The sequence below is a fragment of the Bombina bombina genome, chromosome 6, assembly GCF_027579735.1.
Source record: "Bombina bombina isolate aBomBom1 chromosome 6, aBomBom1.pri, whole genome shotgun sequence".
Lineage (NCBI taxonomy): Eukaryota > Metazoa > Chordata > Amphibia > Anura > Bombinatoridae > Bombina > Bombina bombina.
Window position 1 is genome coordinate 842,327,579 of NC_069504.1, and position 13,120 is coordinate 842,340,698.

General features: G+C 35.2%; 1 protein-coding gene across 2 annotated transcripts in view; it reads right to left on the reverse strand.

Annotated features, from left to right (window-relative positions):
* The window catches only part of LOC128663755 (A.superbus venom factor 1), a 114,714-nt gene that overhangs the window by 52,584 nt on the left and 49,010 nt on the right, over positions 1-13,120 (reverse strand). For both annotated transcript variants that reach the window (XM_053718240.1, XM_053718241.1), the window contains exons 10-15: positions 10,626-10,741; positions 9,005-9,151; positions 6,329-6,535; positions 1,990-2,193; positions 691-846; positions 85-214 (exon numbers count right to left, since the gene is read on the reverse strand). In XM_053718240.1, the coding sequence (XP_053574215.1) occupies positions 85-214; positions 691-846; positions 1,990-2,193; positions 6,329-6,535; positions 9,005-9,151; positions 10,626-10,741 (960 nt within the window). The remainder of the gene's footprint in view (positions 1-84; positions 215-690; positions 847-1,989; positions 2,194-6,328; positions 6,536-9,004; positions 9,152-10,625; positions 10,742-13,120) is intronic.

The window sequence follows — 13,120 nt, forward strand, 5'->3', positions numbered from 1 at the left end:
AATGCAAATAAAAAAAGGGAAGATAGTAAAAATGATAAAAAAAGATTCTGTAGCATTCATACATTTTCAAATTCAACAAAATACCTGATCTTTGAGCTGTTGTTGTCTTGTAGCTTGTCTGTACTGCCAGACCGGCGTCATAAAACACTGCGGCACCATCAGCACCGCCTCCTGCAGTGCAACCAATGTCTGTTTTCTCCACTGAATCCCACACCTGACAATAGGGGAAAAGGGACACCATGACACAAGTAAATCCCCTGCAGAATATGATCCTTCCCATTACTAGTTGTGCAAGTATTACACATGCACCTATATCTTTCATAAGTATGTCCCAAATATAATTAGTACTGGGGTTGGTATTTTAGACTAAGACAACTAGGTCTGTGTTTAGGGCAAGATAATTTGGGAAGAGTGTCAGCAAATTCTGTGAGGTAAATTTTATGGCAAGATGCCTTCTTACTACTACACACACTTCAAATTTTTTTTTTTTATTCACTTTTTTACCAATCAAAGATCCTAGATTATCTAGTGGGATTGCATCCCTGGCCTGTGGTTGTGAGAAGTACATAAGGAAAATATGATATTGTTGGGAGTAGCAGATTTCCCAGTTCCTACAGAGCACAAAAATTTAATTAAAAAACCTAGTGAATGGATCACTTTCTACTAAATGTCCCATTGTGGTCTCCTCACCTTGCTTTGTGAGATCTTAAACTTTTTGTTCAGAACAAAGACGCCTTTGTCAACAGCCACCAGCCCCACATAGGCTTTATGATCTGCCTTCAGTTTTAGCTTCATGGAGGTCCCAGGTTGATAGACTCTATTTTCCTTCTCAGCAGACACCACCAGCTGTGTTTTAAAAATATTTTGAGACTCGGCAAATTATTAACCTTGTCAATATCAGAAAAATCAAACCTACTTTGAATTCATATAGCTATAGACTAGTGATGGGCGAATCTTTCGCAACATTCGAAAAATGAAATGAATTTTAACACATTCGTTCGTTTAAATCAAATTTTGAATGTTTACATTTGAAAATATTTGTTTAGAAAAATTCAAATTTATATATTTGTAATAGTATTTCTAATGCTTTCTTTAAATGTAATATTTGAATTCTGCAATATTCGAATAGAAAAATTTGAATTTATATATTTGTAATAGTATTTCTATAATGCTTTATTTAAATGTAATATTCGAATTTGAAAAATTCGAATTTATATGTTTGTAATAGTATTTCTAATGCTTTCTTTAAATGTAATATTCAAATTATGCAATATTCGTTTGAAACAGAAACATTGGAATTGATATATTTGTATCTATTATGTATCAATTTACTAGATTCCCTACTGCATAAACTATTGAACTTCTGAATAGAATGTGTTAAATAGAATGTTAAATTCAAAATTTCGAATGTGGACATTCAATCTAATTATAAACATTCAAATTCGAAAGTGACATTTGAAAATTGTAAATAGCATTCAATTATAGAATTTTTAAGAATATTTGTTCGTATCAACATTCGGATTTGTAAATCGAATTTCGGTAATAACATTCGTTCTAACATTCGAATTCAGAAATTTACACTTTCGCCCATCCCTACCATAGACACATAAACCAAGTGGTGGGTGGTTGCAATTTGATTATTTCACAAAATTAATTAAATCACAATATCTTTTTTATATTTATGTGTTCTTAATTATATATATAAAAATATCTTAATGATACTTTTTTAGTTCTCATTAATAAACATGAAGAATATTACTGCTTGCAATAGTGGTACGTTATACAGAGGGATTATTTTAAAGTGCATGTAAGTCACAGTCAGTTATAATTTATGGTAAGTGCTAGGAAAACTCTTTAAATAAGAATTGGCCATATTCCATAGTGAGATTCATACAAGGCCTCACAATCACACACAAATGCTAACAGATGCCACAGATGCCCTTATTGTTATATCTTCAAATCTGAATGACCACTATAAAGCTATCTTACCGTTCCCATGCAGGAATCTGTCACGTCCACCCAGACTGAGTCGGACACAATTTCATGGCTTCCAGCAACAGGCACTGAGTAATACGCTATAATGCGGAAAGATGGAATAAATTCCTCATTGACAGGCAGTGACATGGTCACAAGTGGTTGCCCTTGCTGGCGTAGCTGTCTGCCCACTTTCATAATCCTACCCTTGTTCATGATCTAGAAGTTGAGAGAATAAGTATTTGTTATATAGCATGATACAATGAGAATAATTAATTTACATCACAATGAGGTTATATGTGTGACATTTGTTTTACATTTAATACCACATAAACTTATAAAAAATGTTAAATATTCTGAGGCAATTTACATCTTTCTAAATATTCAAACTTGAAAGTACATTAAAGTCATTTTAGTTATATCTAAAATACGTCTTTTTAATATTTTATAGTTTCCTTTTTAAAAAAACAAAACACTTAGGGGTAGATTTATTAAATGTTGGGCAGACATGATCCGCTGTAGTGGATGAGTTAAGGAGCAGAGGTCTTACTGGCGAGCCTGAAGCTTTGCACGGAAACAGCTGCATTTGCAGCTTTATAAATCTACCCATTAGGTCTAGATTACAAGTGGAATGATATTGATAGTGCAGGGTGCGCTTTCAATATTGCTCGCCTGGGTTAGGATTAGCGTGCAGTCTTGTATTACAAATTAATGGTAAAACTGAATAACAAGATAATGTTTAATGTGGCAAACATTCTGTTAGTGTGCCCTATACTTTCAATGGATATCTTGACTATGCTAAACACCATTTATATTACAATTTGAAAGTTATGTGATCTGTACATTGAAAATGACAGAAAATAACTTTAGTCATTATCATTACTAACCTCATTCAATCTAATGATAATGTTTTGTGAGAATAAAATAATTAAATAATTGGTCAGTGTGGCTATAAGCTTTTACAAAAACAGGTAATAAAAGGTCACACTGAATCGTTTATATCCAGATTCCAATTTTAAAAATGTTTATCAAACTAATCGGAATAGCTATCAGTTAATAAAGGGACATAAAACACATACAATGAAAATAAATGGCTAGATTATCAATTAAATAAATAGCACTTTGTGCTCATATAACAAGTTGAAAGTATTTTGCATCTGGATTTTGAATAGCATGGGTGCTCTAAATCCCTAACATAGACTTCTATAGGGGGGGGTCAAAAACACATCAGCTATTGCTCGTATTCTAATCCAAAGGAGCGCTTAACCTACTCTCAAGTAGTGGAGTTATTCAATCAGACATAAGCTATGGTATTTAATTGACATATAAGTTAAAACACTGCAAACATGTATATATGTATGTATATATATATATATATATATATATATATAACAACATTTTAAATTAGGGGGAGATAAAAGGTGAGTTTAAAATCCTCCACTATGCACAAAATATAGAGAAAATAGCTCATTGTGTAATTCATTAACAAATCTAGACAGGCCCGAAGGCTTGTTTTCCCACAGAAAACCTCTGAATTACATTGTTTGCAATGAAGCAAAGGATTTTGGGTAAAATATGCAAATTAAGTACACAATGACACACCTTTTTACTTCAGTCTGCTTTTCAGCAGATTCCCTTTACGCCAAAGTATCGCTGTTCACACAGCTTATAAACTTAGCTAGGGTTAGTGCAGTGATACATAACCAGTCCAGGACAGACTGTTTCGTAGTTGTTGCTACTGAAAAGCAGACTGAAGTAAAAAGGTGTGTCATTGTGTACTTAATTTGCATATTTTACCCATAATCCTTTGCTGCATTGGAAACAATGTAATTCAGAGGTTTTCTGTGGGAAAACAAGCCTTCGGGCCTGTCTAGATTTGTTAATGAACTACACAATGAGTTATTTTCTCTATATTTTGTGCGTAGTGGAGGATTTTAAACTCACCTTTTATCTCCCCCTAATTTAAAATGTTGTTGTATTCTGCCCGGAATCAACTTCACCCAGCAGTGATTCAAGCCTTCTCCCAGCTGATGAGTAGTAACAACTACGAAACAGTCTGTCCTGGGATGGTTATGAATCACTGCACTAACCCTAGCTAAGTTTATAAGCTGTGTGAACAGCGATACTTTGGCATAAAGGGAATCTGCTGAAAAGCGGACTGAAGTAAAAAGGTGTGTTGTGTACTTAATTTGCATATTTTACCCAGAATCCTTTGCTGCATTGGAAACAATGTAATTCAGAGGTTTTCTGTGGGAAAACAAGTCTTCGGGCCTGTCTAGATTTGTTAATGAACTACACAATGAGTTATTTTCTTTCTCTCTCTCTCTCTCTCTCTCTCTCTCTCTCTCTCTCTCTCTCTCTCTCTCTCTTTATATATATATATATATAAATTCACACATATGCATACACAAACACACATAGTACACATAAAAATATATAAAAGTATATACATACACACACACACATATTATTATTTGTTAGATCATGTAATTTTATCACTAGCAAGCTTCAACACTATGGGGTAGATTTATTAACTGTCAGGCGGACAGGATCCACTGTAGTGGATCCTGTGCGCCCGACATTGCAAAATGCTGACAGCATACGCTGTTGGCATTTAAAGGGACACTGTACCCAAAAAAATTCTTTCGTGATTCAGATTGAGCATGAAATTTTAAGCAACTTTCTAATTTACTCCTATTATCAAATTTTCTTCTTTCTCTTGGTATCTTTATTTGAAATGCAAGAATGTAAGCTTAGATGCCGGCCCATTTTTGGTGAACAACCTGGGTTGTCCTTGCTGATTGGTGGATAAATTCATCCACCAATAAAAAAGTGCTGTCCAGAGTACTGAAACTAAAAAAAAGCTTAGATGCCTTCTTTTTCAAATAATGATAGCAAGAGAACGAAGAAAAATTGATAATAGGAGTAAATTAGAAAGTTGCTTAAAATTGCATGCTCTTTCTGAATTACAAAAGATTTTTTGGGTACAGTGTCCCTTTAACATTGCACAAGCATTTCTGGTGAAATGCTTGTGCAATGCCGCACCCTGCACATTCTCGGTCAATCGTCCACTAGCAGGGGGTGTCAATCATTCCAATCATATCTGATCTGGATGATCACTGCAGCGGTCTTACGACTGCTACTTCTTAACGTATCGCACGGAAACAACTGCATTTCCAGCATGTTAAATCGGCCCCTATGGGTTTAACCCCTGCAAAACAAATAGCTAAAGTACCATTCAGGAGCCACAGAGCATTGTTAGTCCTGAATGGATTTTGTCACTGATCCAATCAGCAGCACCATGGTCATAACTGAACTTACCACTTGTAATATGCATCGCTATCCATTAAAAGTATAAGGCATGCTAAAAAAGGGATATGAAACCCAAAAATGTTTTTGTGACTAAGACAGACCATTCAATTTTAAAAAAAAGTTAACATGGCAGAAAAAAGTGCTGTCCTTGTAAATGGAAATTTTTGCAAAACTGTTGCCATGTAGTGCTACATACGCATGAACGCTCCTGAGCTTTCATCCATGCTTTTCAACAAAAGATACCAAGAGAACAAAGAAAATTTGATAGTAGAAGTAAATTAGAAATTTGGGGTTTCATGTCCCTTTAAGAATATCCAGTAAACTTTTTTTTACCATCCATTTCTAATACCATAACAATGATATCTTGTTATTCTTAGTGTGGTTTTGAGAGGTAGATAGGGCACCCCCCCCCCCCCACAAAATTGTTGTTTGTGATCCACTTGTAATCTAGACCAAGGCATTCAAATATGTGTTATTAAAGAACTGCAATATACTTGTATTATTTATTTTGACCCCTTTTCATGTAACTAATTATGACAACTAAAAATGTGCACTGCAGACTTCACAGGCCTAACCTTGTCACCTATCTGCCTCTAATCAGATAAGAAACTAAATATAGGTTTAGTTAACATGATGGGGCCGATTTATCAAGGCCCGAATGGTCTTAAGACCGCTGCTCCTTAACTCGTACGCCAACTCTGAGGCAGCGTACAGCAATCAACCCAATCACATACGATCGAGTTGATTGACACCCCGTGCTAGCGGCCGATTGGCCGCAAATCTGCAGGGGGCAGAATTGCACAAGCAGTTCACAAGAACTGCTTGTGCAATGTTAAATTCCATCAGCAAATGCTTTTCGATTAATACGTCTCCAAAAATTTCAAATAAGGCAAGTGATGGATGAAATTTGGCCATAGGAAAAAAAAATGCACAAAACAAGGTGTTTATATTTTATGAAAAACTTCCAAACTCTGCTGATATATTGTTCTATTGCAAGACAACAGAGACATATTGGTACTACAAGGTTTCCTTGTCTGCTTACCAGGTAGGTAAAACTCTTGATCTGATCCTGAATTGCTTGATTAGTGTTTCGAATATTGAAGTTCACTGGAACATTTTCCCCAGGTTTCAGCTCAGATGCAGTGATGCCAATGTGCAGGTAATTACCATGTGTTGTTCTGTACGGTGCCGCTTTCATAGACGCAGTTGCCTGGCGATCACTAGGTAATGCTGGATGTGCCGTTTTCACCTATATACATAAGGGGATAAGATTATCTAAATCTGGTAGCAAATATTAATCCACAGATAAAAGGGAAATTTTATAATATATATATATATATATATATATATATATACACACAGTATATATATATACATATATGTATATGTATATACTGTATATATATTTATATATATATATATATATATATATATATATATATATATATATATATATATATATATATATAAAGGTGTACCTCAGAAATATTGCGGGCTTGGTTCCAGACCACCGCAATAAAGCAAATATAGCAATACAGTGAGTCAAGCTAATTTTTTGTTTCCAAGCATATAAAAGTTTTATTTATACTATACTGTAGTCTATTAAGTGTGCAATAGCATTATGTCTAAAAAAAAACAACGTACATACCTTGAGAAAAAAAATACTTTATTGCTTAAAAAATGCTAACCATCATCTGAGCATTCGGTGAGTTATAATCTTTTTGCTGGTGGTTTGTAAATATAGGTGTGTATTTATGTGTTTATATGTGCATATATGATGGAAACATGGGCAGTAAAAGAGCTGATTGCCCATTTAAGGGAAATAACCATACAAATGTTCCTTGAGGGGCAATGGGTAGATTAGTTTTTTAGTTAGGTGTTTTTTATTTTGGGGGGTTGGGTGGATTGGGTGTGTGGGGGGATATAATTTTAGGCGGTACTTTGTATTTTTTTTAAGAATGGAGCTGTTGAACTTAGGGCAAAGCCTTACAAAATACCCTTTTAAGGGCTATTGGTAGTTTATTGTTAGATTAGGGGGCTGTTTTATTTTGGGGTGGCTTTTTTGTTTTTAAGGGGGGTATTAGATTAGGAATAACTTGTTTTATTTTGGATAATTTCTTTTGTTATGTTCTGTAATGTTAGCTTTTTTATTTTTGTAATCTTATGATTTTTTATTTTACTGTAATGTTAGGATTTTTTATTTTAATGTAAAGTTAAGATTTTTTTTATTTTGGGTAATGTTAGATTGTCATTAAAGTGTCAGAAAACCTTAAAAATAATGTTATATAATTCTGCACATAGTGCAGAATTATATAACATTATATTAGCGCAAACATTATAAAACATAATTTCCCCTTTGAATTTTTAAAAAAAATGCTGTTTTACAGACCCGCTCTCTGTGATCTTCTGAGCGGGTCTGTTTTTTTCAAACAGCGCATCGGGCCAGCTGTATAGTCACAGCCCGGCCCGACCGCGCCATAACACAAAGTGCAGCTCGCTCCTGCTGTCTGTTTGTGTTATGGCGCGGTCGGGCCGGGCTGTGACTATACAGCTGGCCCGATGCGCTGTTTGAAAAAAACAGACCCGCTCAGAAGATCACAGAGAGCGGGTCTGTAAAACAGCAGTTTTTAAAAAAAATTCAAAGGGGAAATTATGTTTTATAATGTTTGCACTAATATAATGTTATATAATTCTGCACTATGTGCAGAATTATATAACATTATTTTTGAGGTTTACTGTCCCTTTAAGTAATTTATGTTTTTTATTTTGGGTAATTTTTAATTATTTTTTAAGGTAGATAGTATTTTGTTATTTTATGTTAGTGTATTTTAATTTTGGTTAACTTAGAGGCTGTTAGGTTAGGGGGCTTAGTTATTAGGTTAATACTTTGCGATGTGGGGGGTTGGTGGTTTAGGGGTTAATAGTTTTATTAGATCATTTGCGTTGTGGGATTTGGTGGTTTAGGGGTTAATAGGTTAATTAGATGTTTGCATTGTGAGGGTTGGCGGATTAGAGGTTTATAGTGTAATTATGTAGATTGCGATGTGGGGGGATGGTGGTTTAGGGTTCTATAGGATTAGTTTGCGTTGTGGGGGGTTGGCGGATTAGAGGTTAATAGTGTAGATATGTAGATTGCGATGTGGGGGGATGGAGGTTTAGGGGTTAATATGTTTATTACGTACTTTTCGATGTGGGGGGGTGGCGGTTTAGAGGTTAATAGGTTTATTAGGGACTTTGCAATGTGAGTGGATGGCGTATAAGGGGTTAATAACTTTTATTAGTAGTTGCAATGTGGGGGGATGGCGGATATAGGGGGATTGACGTGTTTGTTTATTTTTTGTAGCCTGGTTAGATTTTTACGTGTGTTTTCAACTTTTTTTTTTATTAACTTACGCGCCGGCAGATGATATATTGGCCTAAGTCACTGGTGATGCCAGAAATGTGTATTTGTGCACATTTCTGAACTCGCCAGTTTTTCGGACTCACGCCAGTATAGCATCTGCTGGCGCGGTTTATGTGATTCACCCAATGTGCAAGGTGAACTTACGGCCGACGTGGGTTTCAGCAGTTGCGCTGAAACTTACGCCGCATATGAAATCTCGCCCCTGGATGGCAAATCTATCCACAAATAAACGGGACATTTTATACATATATATTTATTACAGTCCATATCCTCATTCACAATACATTTATTATACAGGCCTTCAATGTTACTCACAGTTATATCTAAAGATGGCAGATTTGCGCCAGTGTTCAGTGTCAGCTTTGTAGTTCCATCAGTCTGTGTTGTTCCTTGTATGTTCCCTGGTTCAGCAGCCACTTGTATACGATTTGCTGGAGAACCATCAGGATTTGTAACAAACACCTGAGAGATAAGAAAGAACATGAGGAATCTGATAAGGAGAGGCAGACTTAGGAATGATGTGAGCTGATTGTAGAGATATGAAAGAAAAAGAGACACAATGAAGATGTGCAAGGAAAAGTAATATAAAAAACATGAAAAGAATAATTATGCTTTAGCAAAAGGCAGCAGATCACACTAGCACATCAATTAAAATGTAAACTTCAGTATTTTAAGAGGTTAATCGAAGTACTTTAGAAAAGTTAATATAATGATGTATCTACTATATTCACACTTTGGGGCATATTTATCAAGCTCTGTATGAAGGCTCACCAGACCGCTGCTCCATAACTTTTCCTCCTGCTCTGAGGCAGCAGGACAGAAATCGACCCGATTGAATGCGATCGTGTTGATTGACACCCCCTTCTAGTGGCCGATTGGTCGCAAATCTGCAGGGGGCAGCATTGACCAGCAGTTCACAAGAACTGCTGGTGCAATGATAAATGATATGTCGGCATTTATAGATGTGCAGCGGAAATGTTACGCTAATTCGTATCATGTCCGCTCGCACATTGATAAATATACCCCCCTTTAAGTCAGTGGGGATGTTTGTAGATAGATCATTTTATAGGCTTTTGTAATTGAGCCCTTAATTAAATATTCCAATTATAAACTTATCTGCATTTTCCTTTGGAAAAATTACTTTTCTTTCAGAGACAAAATGTAGATATGTTACTATAGTTTTTGTTAAACTAAGTTCTCACACACTTTAAAAATGCTTTAAATATTGATATAGTAAGTAATTTTCCTACATACAGAATAGTTTTTACAGGATTTAAAATTGTCATTTTTATAAAGATTTCAAAAACGACTTTAAAACCTAGGGGGTGTCTTTATCTTACTGTATATCCCTTAATTGCTATATGAGTTTGTCTACTGCTCTAATCAATCACATAGCTGATTTAAATAATTTGCAATATGCTTAAACAAACATTGTACTATAAAATGTTCTTCCCTTGTGATGCATTTTATTATTATTATTATTATTATTACAAATATCTTATGTATCTTTCTTTTTTCATTGTCAATTTATTTAAAAAAGCTGCATTTGATGTTAAAACAGTCAACTACACTGAAAATTTTAATAATGCAGTATTGACTATAGAAAAGCTAAGAGAACAAGAGGCAGCAGAAGAAAATAAAATACTATTGGGGGTGGAAGTTAGAGAGACTAGTCAATTTAAATTCTGTTCAGTTCACACCAAAAAATAATAATAATAATTCAGTTATTACTGATTAATTTACACTGATTTAAATTTTCATCAAACGTGAATATAAATTAAAAATAGTATAGATCTTAATAAGTGCAATAAAAATAGAAATACCATGTGTATATACATTTGTGTGAAATGACAAGTTTAAATTCACTTTGTAAAAAATTAGTAAAGCCAAATGTTTGGTAAAAAAAACATTAAAAAATACAATGAAAGATATGTACCGTAAGGTCAAAGGGCATTCCTGGTTTGAAATGTTTTGAGGTTTTTGTGAAGAGAATTTTATAAGGAGAGGTCACAATGGCAATGTCATCATACTCAGCTTCCACCATGTCACTTCCTGTATGAGATAAAGTAGATGTTTAGCACAATCTGCCACTACCAGCAAGAAAGACAGTCAAAATATTACTATAAGAGACAGTCATAGAGAAACACAATTAATTAAAAAGGGATGAGGGAACAAGTTTCTGCTTGAGTGTAATCAGAGATATCAGATCATCTCATCCTTGCTATGTAGTGAGATGTTTTTTGAGCAAGAGGTATGCACCTGCTAGTACAAGTCATATATGGGGATAATGTTTTGAACATACAGTAATTTATGCTTACTTAATAGATTAATTTATTTCATGGTGGTGAGAGTCCACAATCCATTACTCCTGGGAATTACTCTTCCCTGCTGCTAGGAGGAGGCAACTATTCCCAAACCCCAAGAGCTCTATAAAACCCTCTCACCTCACTGGCAAACTAGTCTGATGTATAGCCAAGCAAAAAAAGGTAGGAAAAGGAAAAAAATAATAGGAGAAGGGAAAAAGATGTACACCAAAATACACCAACAGTAAAAAATACAGGGTGGGGTCTCATGGACTTTATCCAACATGAAAAAAATAAATTTATCAGATAAGCATAAATTATGTTTTCTTTCATACAGGTGGTGAGAGTCCGCAATCTCTTACTCCTGTGAAATAATACCCAAGCAGTGGAGTCCACGAGTAATGAGAAATAAGTGTGGGATAAGAAGAACATATTTTTGTAGACTGAAACAAAGTCCACAACCCAAATAGAACCCAAAGAATATATTCTTACTTTTTATGCAATTTAAATGACCGTCAGGCAAAAACAAAAATATTCACTAGCAGAATCATCAGAAAACTGCTGAGAAACACTATTTAACCAAATGGAAGAAGCAGCAGCCACATCCGCAATATAAACGGCTGGCCTAAAAATATAACCTGCTTACGGAAGGATTCTAACTTCCTATCTAATGGGTCTTTAAAGGAAGTGCTATATTAGAAGGCAGTAAAGGATACATTTCCTTAATCCTTGCGGAAGGATTAAAGTGATAACCTGGTTTAGCCTCTTCCCTAGAAACTAGTTTAGAGACAGCATCATGAACAGGAAAAACCTCAGGACATTTAATCATATGTTTATAAATTGTCTAAATGATTTACCAGCTTATCCTCAGCTACCCTAGGATTTCAAACCTCTAAAGTAAGCACCATCTCCTTTAAAAGTGAACAAATATGTCTCTGATTCATGATTATCAGAGAAAAACTCTCTTTCCGAGGACTCAGCAGATTCAAGAACAGAAACATTAACCTCAGCAGGCTTAGAGCTGGTAGAAGGTAAATTATGAACTGACCTTTTACACATGCTTGAAGGCGGCATAAATGCCAACAATTCAGATTCTGAAGAGTGAATTAAGTCCTTAACTCCAAGAGCAAAATCTGAAGAACTCCCTGTAAGGAACACACAGACTAGAAGTTTGTCTGAAATCCTTAGAAGCAAAGTACTTCAAGGCTCACATGAAAGAGGAGAAAACTCAGAGGCTACTCTAGCAGAAGAGATATTCAAAAGAAGCAAACACTTCCACGAAAGAAGCTTAATGTCCAACTGATGCTTAGGCTCAAAAGGAGGAGCCTGCAAAACCTTCAATACCAAATTTAGATTCCAAGGAGGAGAATTTGGCTTAATAACAGGTTTAATTCTAGCCAAAGCTTGAACATAAGAAATCTTCTTGTGGAACAGAACTGAAAGAGAAGAAATCTGACCTTTTAAAGAGCTGGCAGATAACCCTTTATCTAAACTATCATGCAGACATTGCAAAATCCTTTAAAGAATGCATGGGAAAACCATGATCCATACACCAAGAAATAAAGACCTTCCAGACCTTATGATAAAGCTTTCTAGTAACAGAGTTGTGGGCCTGTATCAAAGTCTCAATAACAAAATCAGAATAACCTCTGTGTCTGAGACATAACCATTCAATTTCCATGCCATCAAGCTTAGATATTTGAGATCCTTGAAAAATGGACTTTGAGACAGAAGGTCCGGACTCAGAGGAAGTGGCCATGGAGGGCAACTGGACATCTAAACAAGTTCTACATACCAAACCCCACGAGGCCAAGTCAGAGCAATAAGGATAACAGATTATATATCTTGCCTAGTCTAAACAACCATGGAGCTACCAGATCATCCACAAACTCCACCTGAGGGTCCCTGGACCTCCATAGTATCTAGGAAGTTTGTTGTTCAAATGAGATGATATCAGATCTATCTCTGGGAGACCCCAAATGTCCACTATCTGTTTGAAAACATCCAGATGAAGAAACTACTTCTCTGGATTGACGACTCAGAAAATCAGTTTCACAGTTGTTAACTCCTGGAATATGAACTGCAGAAAACAGACAACATTTGGCTTCTGCCCATGAAAACATTTAAG